The sequence below is a fragment of the Falco cherrug genome, chromosome 7, assembly GCF_023634085.1.
Source record: "Falco cherrug isolate bFalChe1 chromosome 7, bFalChe1.pri, whole genome shotgun sequence".
In the NCBI taxonomy this organism is placed as follows: domain Eukaryota; kingdom Metazoa; phylum Chordata; class Aves; order Falconiformes; family Falconidae; genus Falco; species Falco cherrug.
In genome coordinates, this window is record NC_073703.1 from 27,334,522 (window position 1) to 27,354,645 (window position 20,124).

The 20,124-nt window shown below is 48.9% G+C and overlaps 1 protein-coding gene across 1 annotated transcript; it reads right to left on the bottom strand.

Moving 5' to 3' along the window:
- Positions 1–567: 567 nt before the first annotated feature.
- CDKL1 (cyclin dependent kinase like 1) lies at positions 568–19,398 on the bottom strand. The gene is made up of 9 exons (XM_055715305.1): positions 18,850–19,398; positions 12,760–12,881; positions 10,371–10,443; positions 7,978–8,068; positions 6,846–7,046; positions 3,916–3,998; positions 3,340–3,396; positions 2,562–2,717; positions 568–1,614 (listed from the first exon to the last, which is right to left on the bottom strand). The coding sequence occupies exons 1-9, from the start codon at positions 19,015–19,017 to the stop codon at positions 1,507–1,509; spliced, it is 1,059 nt and encodes a 352-aa protein (XP_055571280.1). The 5' UTR covers positions 19,018–19,398; the 3' UTR covers positions 568–1,506.
- Positions 19,399–20,124: the final 726 nt, after the last annotated feature.

The window sequence follows — 20,124 nt, forward strand, 5'->3', positions numbered from 1 at the left end:
CTATCGCTGCATAACTCAGAGTCCCTTTTCTTATCCCTGACTGCCAGCTTGGCCTCAGAAGGGAATGGTGCCAAGCACCAGGAAGGATAACGTTCGGCACTACCTGCATCACAGGGCTGATTCTTTTCGACATCTCCTAGCACAGAGCAGGCAGGAATGGTGTCCAGAAATGAAATTCCCTCCAGCCTGTGCTGCCCCGAGCCATGCCAGGGAGCTGACTGCTGGGCTATCTGCCACGGACAGACAGCGTGGGGGTGCTGCGGTACCTCGCCCATACATGGGATTAGATGGCTGAATGTCCAAACAGAAAACACCGGATCATCAGAGCTTCCTCAGTGTAACCAAAACTTACCTATGGACACAATGTACAAGATTATATTAAATTATAGTATCAAATAAAGGGTAGGCAGGCACACTATGTAAGGATATTGCATCTGTCTCATTGGAATTGCTTTTACTGTTGTTGAACACAAAACAGTACTGGGAAAATATTTTTGCTTTACGATTCAGGTAGAAAGAGGATGTTCCTTGCTCAGTAGTAAAACTTTATACAGTCAAACACATCAGTAAAATGATAAGAACAGCTACATTTGTTTTATTCAAAATCAATACAATATTACATCCTGAGATTACACACAACCCAAGAATCATTCTAATACAAATGCTTAGGTAGAATTCCTGCCCGTGTCTGGCCAATGTTATGAATTATACTCATGAATTATTTTTGACAAAACCAATTTCTGTAAAGCTACAGGCAAGTGACTTCGCCACTGACAGGAACAGCAAATAAAAACAACCTCCTAATGCAAGGAAGAAACACACAGGAGAAGCTCTGAAAAGGCTAAAGAAAGAACAGGTTTTATTGTTTGTATGTTCTCCTCCTGGTAACCGTGCCTGTCGAGCCGTCCATTAAGTCAGTCATTGCCGATACTTTGTGATCTATAAATGCAGCATGCAAGACAGACGTATCTTTAAAGCAGTTGGGTAGTCTCTCGGGCTTGGCGCCACAAGCACATCTGTCTTCTGCTCACATCGGCAACACATTTACCATTCCTTGTGGGATCAGTGACTTAGTCCCAGTCTGAAGCAGTATTACTGTTTTGACACAGCGGGACTCTGATTTATTTGGCAAGGCTGCAATTCTTCTGCCAAGTCTGAAACACGGGTGATAGCTAGGCGAGAGATTTTAAATTCACACGGTAAACACTGGGTTGCAGTAATCCTGAACCAGTATACAGTGGCAAACCCAGTATACAATCATGAACCAGTATATAATCATGAATTAAAGCAAAACAAATGTATTTTCCTTTGTACGCAGAACACTGACTAACAAGAGCTTGGCATTCTCTCTGTGCATCACTTCTGTTAGTGACCAAGGGTATGTTACTTTATAGACCATTTTCTGACGAACATGTTTTAATTTTGTTTTCCACCACATATCCTCCTTTTATAAATTCTGAACAACTTGAACTTTGAACAATAAATAGTTTTTAATCTGCCATCTGGTTAGATGTTAGGGAAATGGTAGTTTGATTTCCTTGTTTTGCAGCAGTGCTTCTTGCTGTCCAAAGCTGGTAGAACATTGCTACTGGTTAACTGAGGCAGGTACTGTAACTAAAGGGAAAGTTACATAGTTTGTATTTGTATGAAATGAGACTAAAACATACATTTGATTTTTCAAATGGGATATAAACTATAAAACTATTCATACTGTAATCCTGTACTTTTTCTAACTAAGAGTCGGGGATCTGGGGTTCTGCAACTGGACTGCAACCAGAACAGCTCATTGCAGGTATTTCTTCCAGTCATCCAGGGCAAGAAAAAAAAAACACCTGCTGTTATAGCCTATGTCACAGAAATGGAAAAGGCGAGTCAGTCTGATCCAGGAATTTATACGCTGTAGCAGTTCTCCATCCTACACCTCCAACTTCCCTGCACGTTACCAGTTCAGTGTTACAGCTGTCATGGGGAATGTGGCTCACAGGAAGAAAGAACTGCTGACTGACTCTCATCATGAGGCTGGATTTGGAGACTTGGGCTGGCGTCTGGAAAGACTGAAGCGACAGGGAGAGACATTTGCTTGGCAACTCCAGCTGCAGAAACACCCAGGGCATTGTGTAACGTCTGGAACCAAGTAAGGGATCACATCCCATCAGCAGTTACAAATGGAACTGGGCATTTTTGCCATCTCCATAATTTGGGTTTCAAAAGCACCAGAAAGATCCCAAAGAACTCCAAATTAAACCAGCCACGCAAGCCCATCCAGTTTGTTCAGCTATCCTGTGTCAGGAACAGACAATCCTGGATAAACCTGATCTTTCACATCACCGTGCTGCTAATCCACAGTGACTCGATGGAGCTGCAGTGCAGAACTGTTTCTACCGAGTTGCTCTTTAGCCAGGAGGTTCGTTTTCTCCTCAGGGTAAAATGAGTATCGGTCCTGCACTGGAGCTGCCTCTCACCGTTAGCTGCCAGCATGAGCCCACCTCCTGGGAGCTACACACAGAGAACCAGTCCCTTCCCTCGGCACAGTACGGTAACTACCGCTAAGAAAACCTTACCCCTGGCATGTGCTTCCGAGTCAGCCTGGCGGGTTTCCGAGCTGTTTTTTCATGTTCTTTCCCCAGATCCACCACCTCCCTAATGCTGTCAAAATAGGGATGCTGCAGCAGCTGCTCACATGTCTGCCGCTCCGCAGGGTCCATACACAGGCAACCCTTAGAAAAGATGAAGTAAAGGATCACACAAAACACTCACAAACAGGTCTGCACAACTCCAGCTACTTGCCATATTCGCCAATGCATATTCGCACAGATACGGGTGGTAATTTTTTTAAAGTAGATTTCAAGAGTGGCTTTTCAGAGTCAGCATGAAGCTTGCAAAGCAGCCAAGGCTGAACAGTTGCCACAAGGCAGTAATAGAAATGGCAGCTAGAGGTTCAGTTACAACTGTATGGTGGAGCAAACCATCAAGCCTCAAATACCAGTTAAGACCACAGCTTGTATTCGAACTAGAACAACTGTCTTAAGCATGGCACTAGCCATGCTGTTCCAGTGTTCAGTGTCGCTAGTGCTCTCCACAGCGTTAATGTCTCCATCCTCACAGTTTCCATGCACTGCATCTTAGTAAGGGAATAATAAGTTTTCCACCTCCATGGTAAAAATGAATGGGTTAGAGAGGAGTGCATTGAAAGTCCTCTCCAAATCCTCTCCAGCTGTATTTTTCAATGAATCTCTGATAATTCAGTAGCCAACTCTCAAACCGTTTACCAGCTGATAAGCAAAACTGTGTTTGCTAAGTCTCACTGCAGAGCTCCTCCACTAGCTGCAGTTTTCTTACCTTCATGAGAGCTAAAGCAGAGTATGAAATACTAGGGAATTTCATTTCTAATGGTTCCTGGAGGGAAAAAAAAACAGCGAGTACTCATATTAGTAAGCTTTCATTCATTGGGGTACAGAGAACCAGCTTTCCATAGCAACATGACCTGTACCTCACATCACAAAATGCATCATCTGGCACGTCATTTCTTAGGGAAGAGCTGCCTGGCGTTACTGAGGATGGGCAGACTGGCCATTGTGCCACCAGAAGCACAGGAGATGAAGCACGTGTTTGACTCTTTTACAGAGGGTATCAGCTAAAACACCATGAGAGGGGCTCAGCCACCTCCAGATAATATTCTAGTGTACACTGGCAAAGTAGAGGGAAAAGCTTTTGGTCAGGGAAAAAATGCTGCCCCGCAAAGGACTGGTCAAGCTGAGCAAGCGAGGCTTTTCCAGCTCTACTTCCAAAGCAGACAACACCGGGTGAAAACCAGCAGGAACATTTCTCTGTGCGAACACCAGTCTCCCTATCACTGCAGCGAGATTGCTGGTTAGTGTTAGGCTCAAGGGAAGTGCGGGTGGAGGGAGTTCTTACCATGCTCTCTGGGTCTGGAATTCTTACCCCACTGAAGAACTGGTTGGTGCTGAACACTTGCTGGTGCCTGGGAATAAGATCCCCTTTGATCAAGAATAAAAAAAAATAAAGTCAGATTAATGTGCTGTTTTTACAGTGCCTGCATTGAACAAGCTTATATCCTCTGACAAGGCCGACACCATCTGAGAGAACATCTAAAGAGATGGAGTGCCAGCAAGCCAGCCGACGCAACATTCTTTTGTGGAAACTAACATCCGCCTGGGACATCAGTGATCCCACAGCTGTGTGACTGCTGAGTGAGAGGCCGGGCCACACAGCTCCAACTGCCTGCAGTCACAACTGCCCAGGGCCTCGTGCTGTAAATAGCTCAAAGAAATCCAGCTGGTGGGTGCAGCTTTTGGAGCAGGAGTACCCAGCTACTGTGCATCTTCTAGACTCTGAGTTTCTGTGCTGTGCAGCAAACTGGCTTTTAAGAACCATGGCTGCTATAGCTGGGGGCCTTGTAAAATACATATTTCTATGCATCCCCCTGTGCCAAATGCCTAGATCCTGTCGCTGCACTATTTGGGCAACTGCAAATTTGGATTTGCATTAGCAAAAAGACCCCTTGGCAGAACACCAGGGACTGAGGTGGGCAAGGCACGAAGTTGCACAAATGTGTCCGCTGTGTGCCAGCACTCGTAACTCTGCTGAGCGCTGGCCCAACTCAGGATCCGTGTGTCAGTGAGCCGGGGAACGTGCCTCAGCATCATAGCTAGAGGGTGCTGTGCAAACACCTACCAGGACCTGGAACTCCAGCCATGCCACAGCACTGAGCCTCAGCCAGGGATCCTTCCCAAAGCGTTAAGCAAGATCAGAGCAGCAAACACGCTCCCCTGCTCACATCAGACATGGACCAGCCCTGGCCTCTGATGAGTAACTGGCAGGAGCTGCTGTTTGTTTTGGAGGTGGCTGCACGGCAGCGTGGGCACGCTTTGTTGGCATGCTCTCTCAGAGGGAGGGCGAGCAGGACTCTGCTGGCCTGCTCTCCACTAACCCTGTGTTTCAGCAGTTTCAAAGGAAAAGGGTTCCCAAGAGGCAGCCTGGCTGCATAAACAGTCGTGTCTTCTCTGACTGCTGGAGGGGGACAGGCTAACCACAAGTGTTCCAGCCTCATTCAAATTTAACTCATACTGAGTGAGATTTTTTGTACACTCCTGAAGATACTGTACAGAACAGAGCTGAAATGCACCACCAACAGGAACATGCTGTACTTTTTCCCCAGTGCAGCTTCATGGCCCCTTTTTTGAAGCTTAGAGAAGTTTGGAGCAAGCAAAATGTTAAAAATCAAATCCATCACAGAAGAGACGGTACAATAGCCAATCTACCATAACTACACAGCTTTGACCAAAGAGCTTTTCTTGGTAAAGGCTGTCTCAGTCCATCACCTGGATCAAAAGGGAATTTTTTCTGGCTGCAACCTATCATTAAAAATAAACTATAACTTACCTAACACCAGCATAAATGTATTCTGGAGGATGAAGTAATCAACATTGAACTATTTTTCTAGCTAAGGAGCTCATCTGTTCAAAGCCATTAGTTACCTTTATAGTTTTATAAACTGCTCAGTAAAAATTACACTTCTCAGTTCATTACAGCAAATTTCAATTAAAAGTGAGGGGTTGTTCCTTTCCACCCCAGAAATCAGACGTTACACACCAAGATCAAATAGAAGCAATGAGACTGGACTAATTTAAGTGTTATGTGGGTAATGGCTCTTTTATTTAACCTCTGTTCCAATTCCAGAGTGGCTCCTAAAATTCCTTGGTGAATAAAGACAAGTGGAACAGACAAACATCAGTTCACATACTCTTTCCCGAGCACACAGCCATCAACAGACACCGGCAATGTTTACAAGACCTCCAAAGCTGTGATAAACTAAATCCAACTATTTGTTATCTAGAGGCAGGGACCACTTTGCTTGGTACCAAACCCTGAAAAATACCTGGATCTTTCAGACCTTTATGCAAAACATTCCCAGTCCGTTTTGATACAGACACCCTGTTTTTCCATCTGTGTAGAGACAGCTGCAGATGTGGAAAGGCCAGCAGCAGAGGCAGGTGTTTCTCTGCCTCCTGTGGTGCCGGCCTGGTGCTCCGCACACGCCAGCAGTCACTGAGCCACCCCAAAGGACCAGGAGGGGCATCTGGTGGTCACCTAACACATCGTTCATCTTTCTTAAACTGCCCAGCACTAGACACAGCTTCCCAGAGGCCACTGCTGCTAAAGGGAGTGGAAGGATGGTTTCAAGCAGTTTGCAGCACAGATCCTGCTTACGCAGGCTGGTCTGTTGCAAGCCTTTTAGCTGCAGCCTGGCACTGCTGGCTCATACAAGCTGAAACCAATTCTGCCCCACAGATCTTTTTCTAAAGAACAGTCACCACCTACGTGGATGCCAACTTTGTTTCCCCAGATCGTGCCAGGACCTGCAGCAACATCTGTTACTCCAACTACACAACCTCCTAACAAGACAGAATCAGAGAATCGTTCAGGTTGGAAAAGACCTTTAAGATCACTGAGTCCAACTGTTAATCCAAGGCCAAGGCCACCGTTAAACTGTGTCCCTAAGCTCCACATCTACAAGTCTTTTAAATAGCTCCAGGGATGGTGACCCAACTCTTCCCTGAACGTACATGGAATAATGTGAAATGGTTCTTTAAAGAATAATAGATGTGCATGTTTAAGTCATGCCAGGAAAACCCAGCTCCCTTTTAAGGACAGCAACACCTCAAATAAGCCAGCACCTACTAAAGGAAGAGATCCACTGGGTAAATTCACCTCCTGGCTAACCCTGACTCCCACCACAGGGGGAAGTCCTCCTAGGCAAGCTCTAGTCCTGCCAGAGGCTCCAGGAAGGCCGGGGTTCTGACCAGTGCAGAGGGGACACTTACCAAGGGTTCTCCGGATGAGGTACAGCTGGTCGACATCAGACTTGCCAGGCCACAACGGAGCCCCAGAGAGCAGCTCTGCAAAGACACAGCCTATCGCCCACACGTCCACGGGAGGGCCGTACTGTGTGTCTCCCACAAGTAACTCTGGAGAGCGGTACCACCTGGTAGCCACGTAGTCTGTGTAATAATCACTTGGACCAGCTAGGTTGGGGTCAGAAAGGAGAGAAACAAACAGGAATGTGGGATCAGAACGATGCAGACAGGCTGCCGTCAGTTTTTACACATGCTGGGGCACCTCCTGGGCAGGCAAAAGCTACAGGAACAGGATGAGTCACTGGCCACTAGCAGAACCCAACTTTGGAAACAAGATTTGACAAAAATCAAGACCATATTTTTCTCCAAATGAAAATATGCAGAGCGGCACAGCAGGGCTCTGCACCAGCCAGTGGTCAGTTCTCAAAGCCCACATGATTTGTCTGAACAAGAGCTAAAAAAAAAAAACCCAACAAATTAGGGGGTTTATTTACAATGGAAAATGTGAAGCCATCGTTTGCAGAGACAGCACCTTCTGCCAGAGGGGCTCCTCCTGCCAGGGAACTCCAGCTGTGTCTCCAGCATTGCATAAGCAATGTCCGGGAAGCTCCGAGATGCCCAAGGCTGGCTTCCATCTACCAGTGCCAGCAGCACCAGAAGGGAGCTCAGATGGAGTTTGTTACGGGGCACTTGGCATCCTGGTGTCTGGGCTAGCTCCCTTGAGGCTGGTTTGGGGACCTCTGCCCAGCCTTTAGCAGAGCTTCTCCAGCCTTTATTTAGGATGACTACACGTGCATGAAGGACATGTGTGTGGGGGTTTTTTGGGTGTTTGAAAGCCTGATCCTACACTTCATTAGAGCTTTCAAGTGTTAACAGTCTACGCCAGGGGTCCTCAAACTACAGCCCGCGGGCTGGATACGGCCCCCAGGGTCCTCAATCCGGCCCTGGTATTTACAGACACCCCCCCACCCCGCCCCCGCCGGGGGTTGCGGGGGGAAACCAAGCAGCCGCAGATGACTGGCTGCCACTTCATCCGCGCGCCGGCCCCCTGTTTAAAAAGTTTGAGGACCCCTGGTCTAAGCAGAGAGTCGGCACTCACTCAGTATACGAGCAAACCCGAAGTCACAAAGTTTGATGACCGAGTGCTTTGTTATCAGGATGTTTTCTGGCTTTACATCTCGGTGGATGCACTGGAAACAGAAAAAAACAAGGTTAGAAGCAAGTATTTAACCTAGCCTTCAGATAAAGAACCTCTTAATTCAGCCACATACCCCTTGCACATTGTGCCAGGCAATAATTTCTGCTGAAAGAGAAGATGAAAGGATTTCTTAACAGCAGCTAAAGCCACATCCTGCTGGGCAGGACAATCACCCTGCCTGCACCCCACCTTTGGGACGAGTCGCTGTACAGGCTCCCAGCTTCAGCTGCATAGCTCTGTATGACTTGGACAACTCTGAGTCAGCTCCCCAGAACCAGCTGGGAACCTGCTAGCAGGAGGAGCGAGGTTTGCATAGCAAAGACCTTTGTTAACCTGGCACTCTGCAAATGCAACTCACTTGATACAGCGATGTCCAACACACTCCTGAAAAAGGACTCAGTTTTGCAAATATGTGGGGAGATCCTAATGAGAAGTGCGTGGGTCCTCTGGGATCAGTTCCTGGACAAAGTCCATGAACTGTTTACTGATAAGCTAGTAGACAAGCAAATTATTTTGCTGGCAGAGCTCACAGATTAGATGAATGCTACGGTTTAGATGTGGGACTTTATCTATCCTTGTAGATGCCAAAGCATGCCTGGTATTCCCTCTACTCAGCACAGGTGAGACACAGCAGGAGTTGCGTGTCCACCTTTGGGATCCTCAGTAGAGGAAAGACATAGGCATACTGGAGTGACTCCGGTGAAGGGCCGCTACAATGATAAGGGATTGGGGTATCTGACATCCAAGGAGAGGATGAGGCAGCTGGGACCATCATTCAACCTGGAGAAGAGAAGGCCCAGGCAGGATCTTATCAATGTGCATAAATACCTGATGGGAAGAAGTGAAGAAGACCAAGCCAGGCTCTCCTCACTGCTGCCCAGTGAAAGGATGAGAGGCAATGGGCAGAAACTGAACACACAGGAAACTCCATTTAAACATAAGCTATTTTTTTTTTGTATTTTTTTTTTTTTTACTGTGAGGGTGGCCAAACACCCAAACAGGTTGTCCAGAGCCTGTGGAGACTCCATCCTCAGAGATACTCAAACCTTTACTGGAAAAGTTTCTGAGCGGCCTGCTCTAGCTGACCCAGTTCGAGGGGGAGGGCTGGAGTAGATGATCTCCAAAGGTCCCTTCCAACAACGGTAATTCTGTGGTTCTTGGGAGGTGACCTTGCTTGCTGAAGGTTCTCAGGAATTGAATTTGGGCTTGGCAAAGATTTTCTGCTGATCAAACTAGCAAAGACTTTAATTTCTTCTACATGTGTATAAAAGGTGTGCTCTACCGAAATCACCAGCATCTAGCTCACATTGTGTCCCCCCTACCATCACCTCATCGCAAACACCTGGACTTTTCCTAGTTAAGCTGGTGGTAAATTATTGTGCCTTCTCTTGAGGACTGAAATGTTGCTTGTTAAACAGTGTCACGGAGTTCTAAAGGGCAGCTGCATAAAACCTCATTACCTGTGATCTACAGCAGGTCAGACTGCAGCATCTCATTGTTCCCTCTGTTTTAAAACTTCATTAAATCTTTCGGACTGAATGGGGGAACAGAAAAAAAAAAGCAAAACAACAATTCTTGGAAGCAGGACAGACCTATGGCCAAGTTCCTGCAGCTCAACTGGACGTAATTCTCCCAAAAAAGACAAAACACCCATTGCAGAGCGATCTCCTGCCCGACTCTTAAATCTCAAACATTGGCAGATGAACAAAACCAAAGACAATCACAGCAAAGTTTGCCTGAAGAACTTCTCCAAAATGCTCCTTTCCTTCTCTGCTTCTTAAAGCATCCCCACCGCTTTCTACAAAATACTTGTCACGCATGCACCACACATCTCCCCCCAGTAAGCAGAGGAGGGGTTGTAAAACCGGTTTACTGTATCTAATTTTTGAAACCTTTTAACTGGTGTCCTGATTCAAAGCCTACGACTATCAACAAAAGGACTTCCTGTGAAACCAGGAGCAGTTTGCTCAGGTCTCAGATGATGAGACCTTAAGCATTTTCCAAATGTCAGTTGTAACACGTGGCACAGGGAATGCACAAGGATGTATTCCTGTTCAGCCTGGAAGCTTGTCTCAGGTCATTAATGCAAATCATTCCTTGACAGCAAACCCAAGGGACCTGTGTGATAGCAAATGCAGCTGTTGTGGGTACACACTAATATTTTAGCTGTTTCCTGTTGAAAAACTGAAATTTCATCTGACTTTGTGCCATGAAAGCTCTGTAAAGAGCAACAGAATCTCCACCTCCTCCAAGACCACGTTACAGCAATTGTTAGTGCTGTTTAGGGCACTTACATTGTGTTTATGGCAGAAGTTCACAGCTTGGAGGGTCTGCCAGGTTATGCTCTTCACTAGATGCTCCGGCACCCTGTTTGAAAAAAGCACATTTTTATTTTGGTAATTAAAAATAACTTCACTATTACAGGAAAAAGGAAGAGGAGGCCTTTGAGTGCTAACATCGTACAGGGATGTCTAAGCAAAACCATCAGGGACCAAGCCAGAAAACTCAGAGGAAAAACACTAGGTGCATTTTCTGGCTATAAATAAGTTACAAGAAATATGTAATAACCCTCAATTCGTTGACCTTCCACTGCAGGGAACCAGTCATGCTGGAGTGCTGATGGTGGAGCCTGTTGGTGCCTCTTCCCATGCTTCAGAGCTGAGGCTGAGCTCTCTCTGCACAAAGCAGTGCTCTCCTGTGAGGTTACCCTTCAAACATCACAGGACCATCGACAGGAACATCAACACCATTTCCAAATCCAGTCAGTGCAATAAGATACAAGGATTTACGGCAGCTAAGAGCATGCCAGTGTCTGGTACCACTCAGTCACAGCCAGCACGAGGCCTGCCAACTGGTGACCACACATCAGTGCGTGCAAGTCTGTGTCAAACCCTGTCTTGTGGCTGTGCTTAGTGTCCACAATTCCTGGCAATCCTCCTGAAATGCCAGCAAGCATATCTGCCTCTGCAGCTGCTCAGAGATGAGGTGGAGCGTCCATGGTATAGATGCGTGACTTGCAATGCTTGTCATGTCATTGATTGTCCAGAGTGGAGAGCTGACCAAAATGGGACGGGGAAGGACATTCCTACAAGAATATAAAGCTCTACTTTGGTTTGCATCTCCTCTCCCCTCCAACGTCTGGCAAACACTCCAGAGAAAGAAAAGCTCTGTTAAAGATCCACCCTCCTCTCCTCTCCTTCAGTCACTGTGCAAGAGTTCTTAAACTTCCTCGGCTGTATGTGACTGTCTTCAACAACCCCAGGAAAGGCAGAGGCGACAATCTTGGCACTTTCAAGCTCAAATACAATTTTATTTCCTGTGTTTAATGCTGAAAACCTTCTGATTCATCATAAAGAAAAAACCCCACAAAGACTAAACTAAAACAATATGCAGGAAGCCTGGCTTTTCTTGAAGGCACCTTCTGTTGTCAGCACTGAAGGTCTTGTGCTGACACTGCTGTTGCAGTGCTAGCTGCCTTGCGGAAACATCCTAGAATGATGACAGTGCTGCACTGACAGCCTGACAAGGGGATGAAGTTGGTCTGCAAAGAGGTGTGTGCCCACCCACCTTAATCCTGACCACAAAAGACTACCTGTGGTAGCGAAGATCAAAAGCAAAGTATGCAACCAGGCATGACATGTTTGTTCACACTGGGACTGTTCTGATGAATAGAAAGCAAATGTGAAGTATTTTCTTCAATGAGGGTTATCCATCCTCTCTTCAGATTCCAGGTGAACAGGTTCAAACTGGGATGAAAGCTGCTTACCAGCTCACAAAACCATTTGCTATCAGCATGCTCCATTTTCCTAGAGCTCCAGGTCAGGGAGAAAGAAAATAACAGGTTCTTGTTTACTCAACCCCCAATTAGTCTCCTGCAGGCAATTCATTTAGCTCCAGGCCTGTAAAATGATTTATGAACTTCTGCTTAGCATTTCCACAGCACCAAGTCACTGTGAAAAATTAAGGACAATGTATTTAGTGGGAGTGTCATTTATAATGTGTCAAAAGAACAAACCCTGTCCTGGAGAATGTTCCTTCTGCCGGTGTAGCTCAACTTTGTGCAAGCGCCTGTTTAAAGAACAGGGCATCTGACCTGGGAGTTCACTGAGGCTGTGCAGGCACAACTCCCAGTAACTCCTGCTAACCAGCACACGCTCCTTAGCACTGCAGTGTGGCTAGAAGCCACTGGTCAGTCATACAGATCATCACTGACATCACTGCAGACATTTGGGTGCTCAATGACATGCCCCAGTGCCCCAGCCTGGGTCTGCACAGCCATGGGGGGTCTGCACACACCGGGGGAGCAGCAGGAAGGAGCGCTGCATGCCCCTAGCCCACCTGTCCAGCTCACCCAGCAGTTCCAACCCCTTTGCAGGGAGACACAAGATGATCCCAAGCCGCTTGGATTTGCTGCTGTCAAACCAGCCAAAGATCACCCAAACGCTCAGGCTCAGCCTTCCAGTCTCCTTGGTGAGTAGCACTGTGCTGGAGCACGCATGGGCTCATATGCAATTCTTTTGGAGGTCGCTGCTAAAACCACAGTAACAGCAAGTCCTGGGCACTGGGCTGAGAAACCTATCCTGTAATTAATGAAATTCCTCTGAAAACACTGCAGAGCAGCAACGACATGGACACTCCCTGACTCCTTTGCTCAAAGCTCCCAGCAAGAGACAGGCCACTCACCCCTGGGGGTGCTTGTCCAGCTCATGAAGAACTGTGTGGTCGCAGTATTCGAAGACCAGATGCAGTTTCCGTTTCCTCCTGAACACTTCCAGCAGGTTCACCAGGTTGGGGTGTTTCAGTTGCTGTAACACACAGTGGATGAACTGTTAGTTACTGCACAGGGGAGTGGGGTGAAGGTAGGGGGGACAGTGCTGTTGCCCACAAGGGTCTCAGTTCCTTAAGCCAAAACCTTTAATACAAGCACCGCATGACGTGAAGAAGCAGCTCAGCTACAGCTCAGCCTGTGGCGTAGTTATTTTAGGAACTGACCATGGGGAACAAGTCAGCTTGGCTTCAGTGAGTGCCTCTTAGAAAAGATGCTCATAGATAAAGAATTCATCATGGTGCCCACAGCTATTCCGGCAGCGCCTTTCATTGTACGTATCCAGCCTCTGACTGCACCGCAATAAAAAGCAGCTCTCCCTGGAAAACAGCTTGGGAAATCACACACGGTAAGAGCCTGTAGCAGGCTCTTATGTGAACATTTAGGAGAAACCAAGAGCTCCCCCGATAAGCATAGGTAAAGCATGTAGTCTCAGCATCACCAGCTCATCTGAATTCACCCATCTGGCAATAATCTTTACTGCTGCTGCTTCTTCCTCTTCCTCTCAATCCACTTCACGGGCTCGTACCAGGGGTTCCTCTCCTGCAGAGCTCAGACAGCTTCTTACCACACATAAAGCCTGAGCACAGCACGGTTATTCAAACGTGCCTTGCAAGAGGTGAGGGTGGACATTACCAGAGCTGTTCATTCCCTGTTCTTCTCCCCATATTTTGGGGGAGGACTGGGAGAGGGCTTGAACAAAAGGGCACATCACAGTGGAAAAGGAAACAAAGAAAAGCCAGACCCAGCTCGGGAATGTTAGTTCTTTTCAGATGACACATGGCACCATCCCCTCCGCTTGCAGGGATCTGTATCCATGAAGGCTTTGCCTGACCAAGGCTTTAGAACAAACACATTTTAAAGCAAGGAGGCTGTAAAGGTCATTGCCTAGGAGTTAGGCTAACTATTTTCTAAGTGCTTCTGCGTCATGGGGAAAAGCCTGCAGAGGAGAAGGAAGGTGAGGGTCAAGACTACAGAAAACTGTAAGGGAGCCTCAACTGAGGAATGCAGCTGTTTGAGGAAGCACCCAGTTAACCCCAAGGTGAAGGATCACTGAAATCCATGACTTGAATCCTGGGGTTAACCAGTGAGCTTCAGTAAAAGAGCAGGTACCCCCACACCTCACTGCCAGCCTGTCACGAGTAGGAGGGACATGGCCAGGGGTCATTTCAGTGCTCCAGTGGGCACTCTATGGGATCCTTTGGAAAATGTAATTTTATTCAGGCATGTCACTGTAAAAGCTCCTTGCAAAGAGAGACCTTCCAGGGAGCTCACTGCCTCTGGGGGACGTTACACTGAACCCAAATGATACTGAGCCCATATGCCAACGCACAGGGTCCCTGTTAGTGTGCAGAAGGCGGCTATTCCCGTCCTGCAAACTAGCAGCAAGGAGCTGGTCTTTCCGAACAATGTCTCTTACCACATACGTGTCTTGCTCCTTCAGTCCTGCCCACACTGTCTAAACCGTCTGCCAGCATCAAAGACCTTGACACCCATCTGGATCAAAACTAGGTTACAACCAAGATCTTCTGACCACTTCTGTAGTCCTGCATGGTATCTGTATGCCAAGTGACTGCCCTGTCTAGCACAAGGTACCCGACAGTGCCAGCAGGGGCTATCATATGTGTATGTAACATTCGCATCAGTGTAATCTTCTCTACCCTGGCCGTGTCTCCTGACCTCACATAACAGACAGGCTTTCTCTGCACATCCTCAGCTGCTACTGAAACCATTAAACCACGAGAGGAGGCTTGTAACACCTTTCAGGCTTGGTATTTATCTAGCAGTATCTCCACTCTCACAATTTCCTTATCCACTTCACAAAAGATGATCAGATACAGAGGATGCCCTGCAAGACTGCTGGAACTCCCAGCAATGACAATTCTCCCAGAACTGTGTGCAGACCACGCCGCCTCTCCTGTTAAGCATGTTCACATTGAGCAAAGTACCTGCTTCCCATGTGCATGGTAGACAAAGCCTTGTCTGTCGGTTCAGAGTCTACCATGAAAATCAGACAGCTGCCTTCCCTCACCAGTCAAGCAGCTCCTGATAGACTGCATAAAGTGGATCCTTCCCTTTCCACGCACTTAGTGTGTCGGCATACTATGTTCTCAGAGATCAGCGATAACAGAGATAATCTGAGAGCACGCTGGGCCTCCAGCAACAACGCTGGGTAACAGGCAGCTGACTCCTCTGCTGCTCTCAGCAGATCTGCCTGCCAGCATGGGCAAACTGCTGGGCACGGCCAAGCCTGCCAGCAGGAAGGAGGACAGTAAGACAATCTCTGTAGTGCTTAGATCCCACTTTCAGAGACAGGTCAGGACGAAATAACTGCCAACTCATTGTAAAGCGAGAAGGAAGTTAAATCAACAATAATAGATTGAGATCTCTGGAAAACTTCTGGTAGTTACAGTTTGGTTGTATGAGTCAGCCTTCAGGAGGGACTTCCACTGAGCAGCCGTGCCCAGGAGACAGTCTGTCCTGGCCATCCTCACATGTGTGTGAAGTTGGGGTTTCTGGAGAGAGCAAGCTGGGCTTGGAAGCACGAGGTCTAGCTGAGCCAGGGATGCTGCGAGGGGATGCAGCTGTGCAAACAAGCTCTTGCACACACAAGAGCATGTTAACCTGCCTGTGCAAGGCCTGGAGAGGGTCCCCTCAGAGAAGTCTTGCCACAGCACCTCCCCGTGCCTTGCTCACAGCCAGCCCCCATGGCCTGGGGCTCTCCAGGCTTTTGGGTTCACTGGGCCAACGTCTCTTGTGCAGGCAGACATGCACACAAAGCCACCGTAAATCTGCCAGTGACCCTAACAATGTCCCTGTCTGGCAGTGCAGTGTTCCAGAGAGCAGTTTGTAAGGCTATCAAGCTGCTGGTGGCTGGTTGCTGGCAGTACAGGGATGGGCTTCCCCTGCCTGCCCCCTGTGTGGGTGACAAGGTCATGTGTCACCCTCTGCATACAGGCCAGATGTCCTGCATGGGCTTTTCCCCAAAGTTATAACTGCTTCCGTGCTAAGATGATAGGTATTATTTTCTGGTTTGTATATGAACACAGCTTTGTGTTGTATTTTTCTCTTGTCTTTGCAACATCAGAGCTAAAAACTGCGTCAGCCTCTATGCAAAGGTTGGGGAGACAGCACCCATCTGGAAACAGCAGGCACTGATGGGTTTACACACAAATTCACCCTCTTTTCATGTATTTCCAGCTTTTCCTATGGAATCAGGATCATGCAGGGTGTTTCAAGCCTCTGCATACCACCCTGCTCTCCCACCCCACCTCCTGTTGCTCCTCACTATAAAAAGCCCTTTGTCTACAAGGTATTTACTGTGTAGAATGATAATTTATCAGGCCCTACATTTTTTACTGATGAAACACAATCTCACTACATCTTTGTCAAACACTTAGCTGTTGCCTAAGCCAGGAAATACCTCAACAAACAAACAAACAAACTGTTACTATTTACAGAGAAAAAGTTGAAAAGATAGTCAAGCAGGTCTGCACTTGTCAAAATCAACAGCATCTCAGCACAGATCCAGCTACAGTGGTGTTGGCTTTGGACCCTTAAGGACGATGTGTTTACCATCTGCACTACAAGTGACTTCTGCAATGATTAATTTCCTTTTCTTTAATATTCAAATCTTAATGCATCTCCAGCATTGTTTGCTACAATGATACAGCTACATGTCATCTTTTGCTTCGGATAGGAGAAAAACTGAGGCTGCTTCTCCCCAAAACCTAACTCAAAAATAAATACGCTTTTTTCCTAAACGATGGTTCTAGGATGGCATCCAGGCTTACTTTGCTTCTTTTTGCAGCAGGTAGAGAATATATAAATGCTCAATAAAAGACAAGACGACAGCACAAAGAGATTTTGGGGAAAAAAATATCAGAAATACTGTAGCCTGCTGAAACCTTGCACTTGATTGTAAATCTGACAGTTACTTGATTCTCAGCAAGCAAATTAAGCTAACTTGATGGAAGGGAACATCGAGTGCAATGAGTATCAACTGCTGCAATGTAAATATCAACAGGCAGGGAGGTCTGGGAACCAGAGACCGAGGGATTAGGAATTTTGGGAAAGAAGTTTTAAACAAAATGGAACATCTTTCTCTGCAGATTTCTGTAGGGTTTTGTTAACTCCAAAATCCTCAGTTGTTGACTGCCTACAAGAATGCATTGTATCTAATCTGAACACCATAGCTCTTGTACAAAGGAGGCCTATTGGAAGTCAATACTTAAAAATGTATATTATTATGTATAATTATATATATACATTTATAATATATAATTAACATGCTGTTAATATAGTTGTTTAATCCACTTGGTGTTTTAAAGCTATGGCTCCTCTGCACAGAAAAAAGAAAGCTGAAGATGGGAGAGATGGAGGTGTATAAAATCACGAGTACCCTGGAGAAAGTGAAAAGGGAGCAACTGTCTCCACTTCTCAGAACACGTAACCGAGGGTACCGTACGCCATCACCCAGCAGCAAGCTTATAACAAAGGAAATATTTTTTCACACAACACATTCCTAAAGTCATGGTACTCACTGCCTCAGGAAGCTATGGAGACCAAATGAATACACTGGTTTAAAAACACACAGGACAAGCTCCCAACAGTCTATGAATGTCTGTTAAGCATGAAGCAACAGGTACAATCTCTGGCTCTAAAAACTTTGCCCAGAAGCTGGGTGTGGGAAAGGAAACCTTACCCCGTCCTCTCCCTCTTTCTCCTAGGTTTCTCCTCATTTCTGCATGCTTGATGGACCCGGGGTGTAACTCACTGCAAATTGTTCCTGGGCTTTTATTTCATCAGGCAAAGAAACACTGAGTCTGAACGTGTGACCCATTTCTACATGAGGATGAACTCTCCCACAGAAGTCAAGAAAGGATCAGCAAATACAAGGTGCCGCCATGGCTCACAAGGTGCCGGTTCTGCAGTCACTTCCACGTGTGAACACCTCTGAACCTACACAGCCCCCTGCATTCAAGGCAGGGGCTGGATCCCACTGGCACATCAGGCTCTGACACTGCGGACCCCTCACAACCAGGAGCTCAGAAAGGGCATTTTAAGGAGGAGCTGGAGCAGATGTATAAAGCAGCGTGCTAGGAGAGCTGTGCCCCATGGCTGTCCCCCACCTTGTGCTACTTAGGATCACTTTCTGCTCACGTGCTTTACAGCAGCTCCAACAGCCCTCGTCCCTGGGGGGAATCCTGGGCACAGGGGGCTGCTGCCTGCCGGTCTGTTACACGGGGTGTAGCTGTGCCTGTACCAGCCGGGACATTGCTGACTCCATGGGGGACAGACCCTGGGTCAACCCTGGGTCACTCTCCCTGTACAGGGCACAGCGATGACCATGTTGATGCTCCTCCACTGCCCCAGGAGCCAGCAGGCACCAGCAGCTCGCTGTGCAGCATCTCGGCTCCCACCCGCACCAGCCCTCTCTGAAGCACAGCAGCCTGGGCCACTGAGGATGGCCTCTGTCCCAGGGCACGTCCTTGGCCAAACGGGTTGGACTTTCACTGGCAGCGGCCTTCTCCCAGGGAAACCGACTGACTTGGGCACTTTATGCACCGCTCCCTCCTGCCCCATCTCCTCATGCTGCCCCATCTCCTCACGCCACTCCATCTCCTCACGCCACTCCATCTCCTCACAACTGCTCCATCTCCTCACAACTGCTCCATCTCCTCACGGCTGCCATCTCCCCACACCACCCCACCTCCTCAGCCCCCCCACCTCGCACAGCTGCCCTCTCCTCACGCCCCCCCATTCCTCACGCCCCCGCCCGGCCGCTCCCCCGGGCCCCCCGGGGCTGCTGGCCGCGCTGCCGTGGCGAGGGGCAGCCCGCAGGCCCCGCGGCGGGGGCGCTGCCGTTGGCGGAGCCCACCCGGCCCAGAGCCGGAGCGAGGGGGGCGCGGAGGGCCAGCCGGGCCGGGTGCCCGCTCGCCGCCCACCTTCAGCATGCGGATCTCCCGCAGGGCGATCTTCCTGATCACCGGGTCCTCCTCGGACTCCAGGAACTTCTTAATCGCCACGATCTGGCCGGTGTCCTTGTTGCGGCACTTGAAGACGACGCCGTAGGAGCCCTCCCCGACCTTGCCCAGCTTCTCGTACCGCTCCATGGCGCGGGGCCGCCCCGCCGCAGCTCCCCCGACTCAGCGCGCCGCAGCGCCGGCCCGCCGTGCCCGCCCTCCGCCTCACTCCGCCGGGGCCGGGCCGGGGCCGGGCCCGGGGGGGTCTCCCCGGCGGGGGACGGCCTTCGCCCGGCGGCTGAGGGGACGCGCCCTCCCCGGGGCGGCGGCAGCAGCAGCGGCCCGGGGGACCCCAGCACCCGGCGGCGGGGGGCGCGGGCACCCCTCGTGGCGCTGAGCCCCCCGGCGCCTCCCCCAGGGCACCGCGCTGGCTGTACCCCCCTCCGGCGCGCCGCTTGCCCGGGGGTCTCTGCCGTTCGCTCGGTTTCCCCGCAGGGAACGCCTGCCCCGGGCCGCAGAGAGGCTGGGCCGCGGGAGGCCCTGGCGGCGGGTGCCGGGCAGTCATGGCTGCGCTGCTGCGGCTGTGGGGCCTGGCAGGCCCTGCGGTGCCCTGCGACGTCTGCCCATGGACAGATCAAGCACCCAACCACCGACCACCTGATGAGCTTCCACCAGGAGCTGGGCCCTTTTGGCGAGCGTTTCCATCTCTTACCTCGGCATTATCACCCCGCGTCCACCCGGTCAGGGCCGTGGCTCCTTAGCCGCCCTCTCCTCCGACCCTGATGAGGGTGGGCCTTTCTGGTGGCAATTGCTTCCAGGAGCAGCTCTGGAGATCCGCGCAGACACTCTGCTCCATCTTACGCCTCCTCCTTCCCTACTCCTTTCCTGGGTGCTTCGTGAATTCTACTCAGCACAGAAGATCTATTACTTTTTCTTCCTAAGCCACATCCATCCGGGATGAGTAGTCTCCTCGTGTTCTAGCTGCCACACATGCTGTCTGGTTTTGGTTCTTTCCTCTGCACACTTTAAAATGGATATTCTTGTGAAAAATGTGTTCTTTGGTAGAACCATCCCGCCACTGAGATTTTCCCAGCTCTATCAAGACTTGCAATGAAAATACCCTACAAATACTATGAGCCAATTCAACAGCATTTCTAAGCTGTCCCCACGACCTGCAGAGCTGTCTCAGAGAGGCCCAAGGACTATACCACTGAGGAAGCTCCTCAAACGACAAGTAAAATGGCAGGTCAGTCCAAA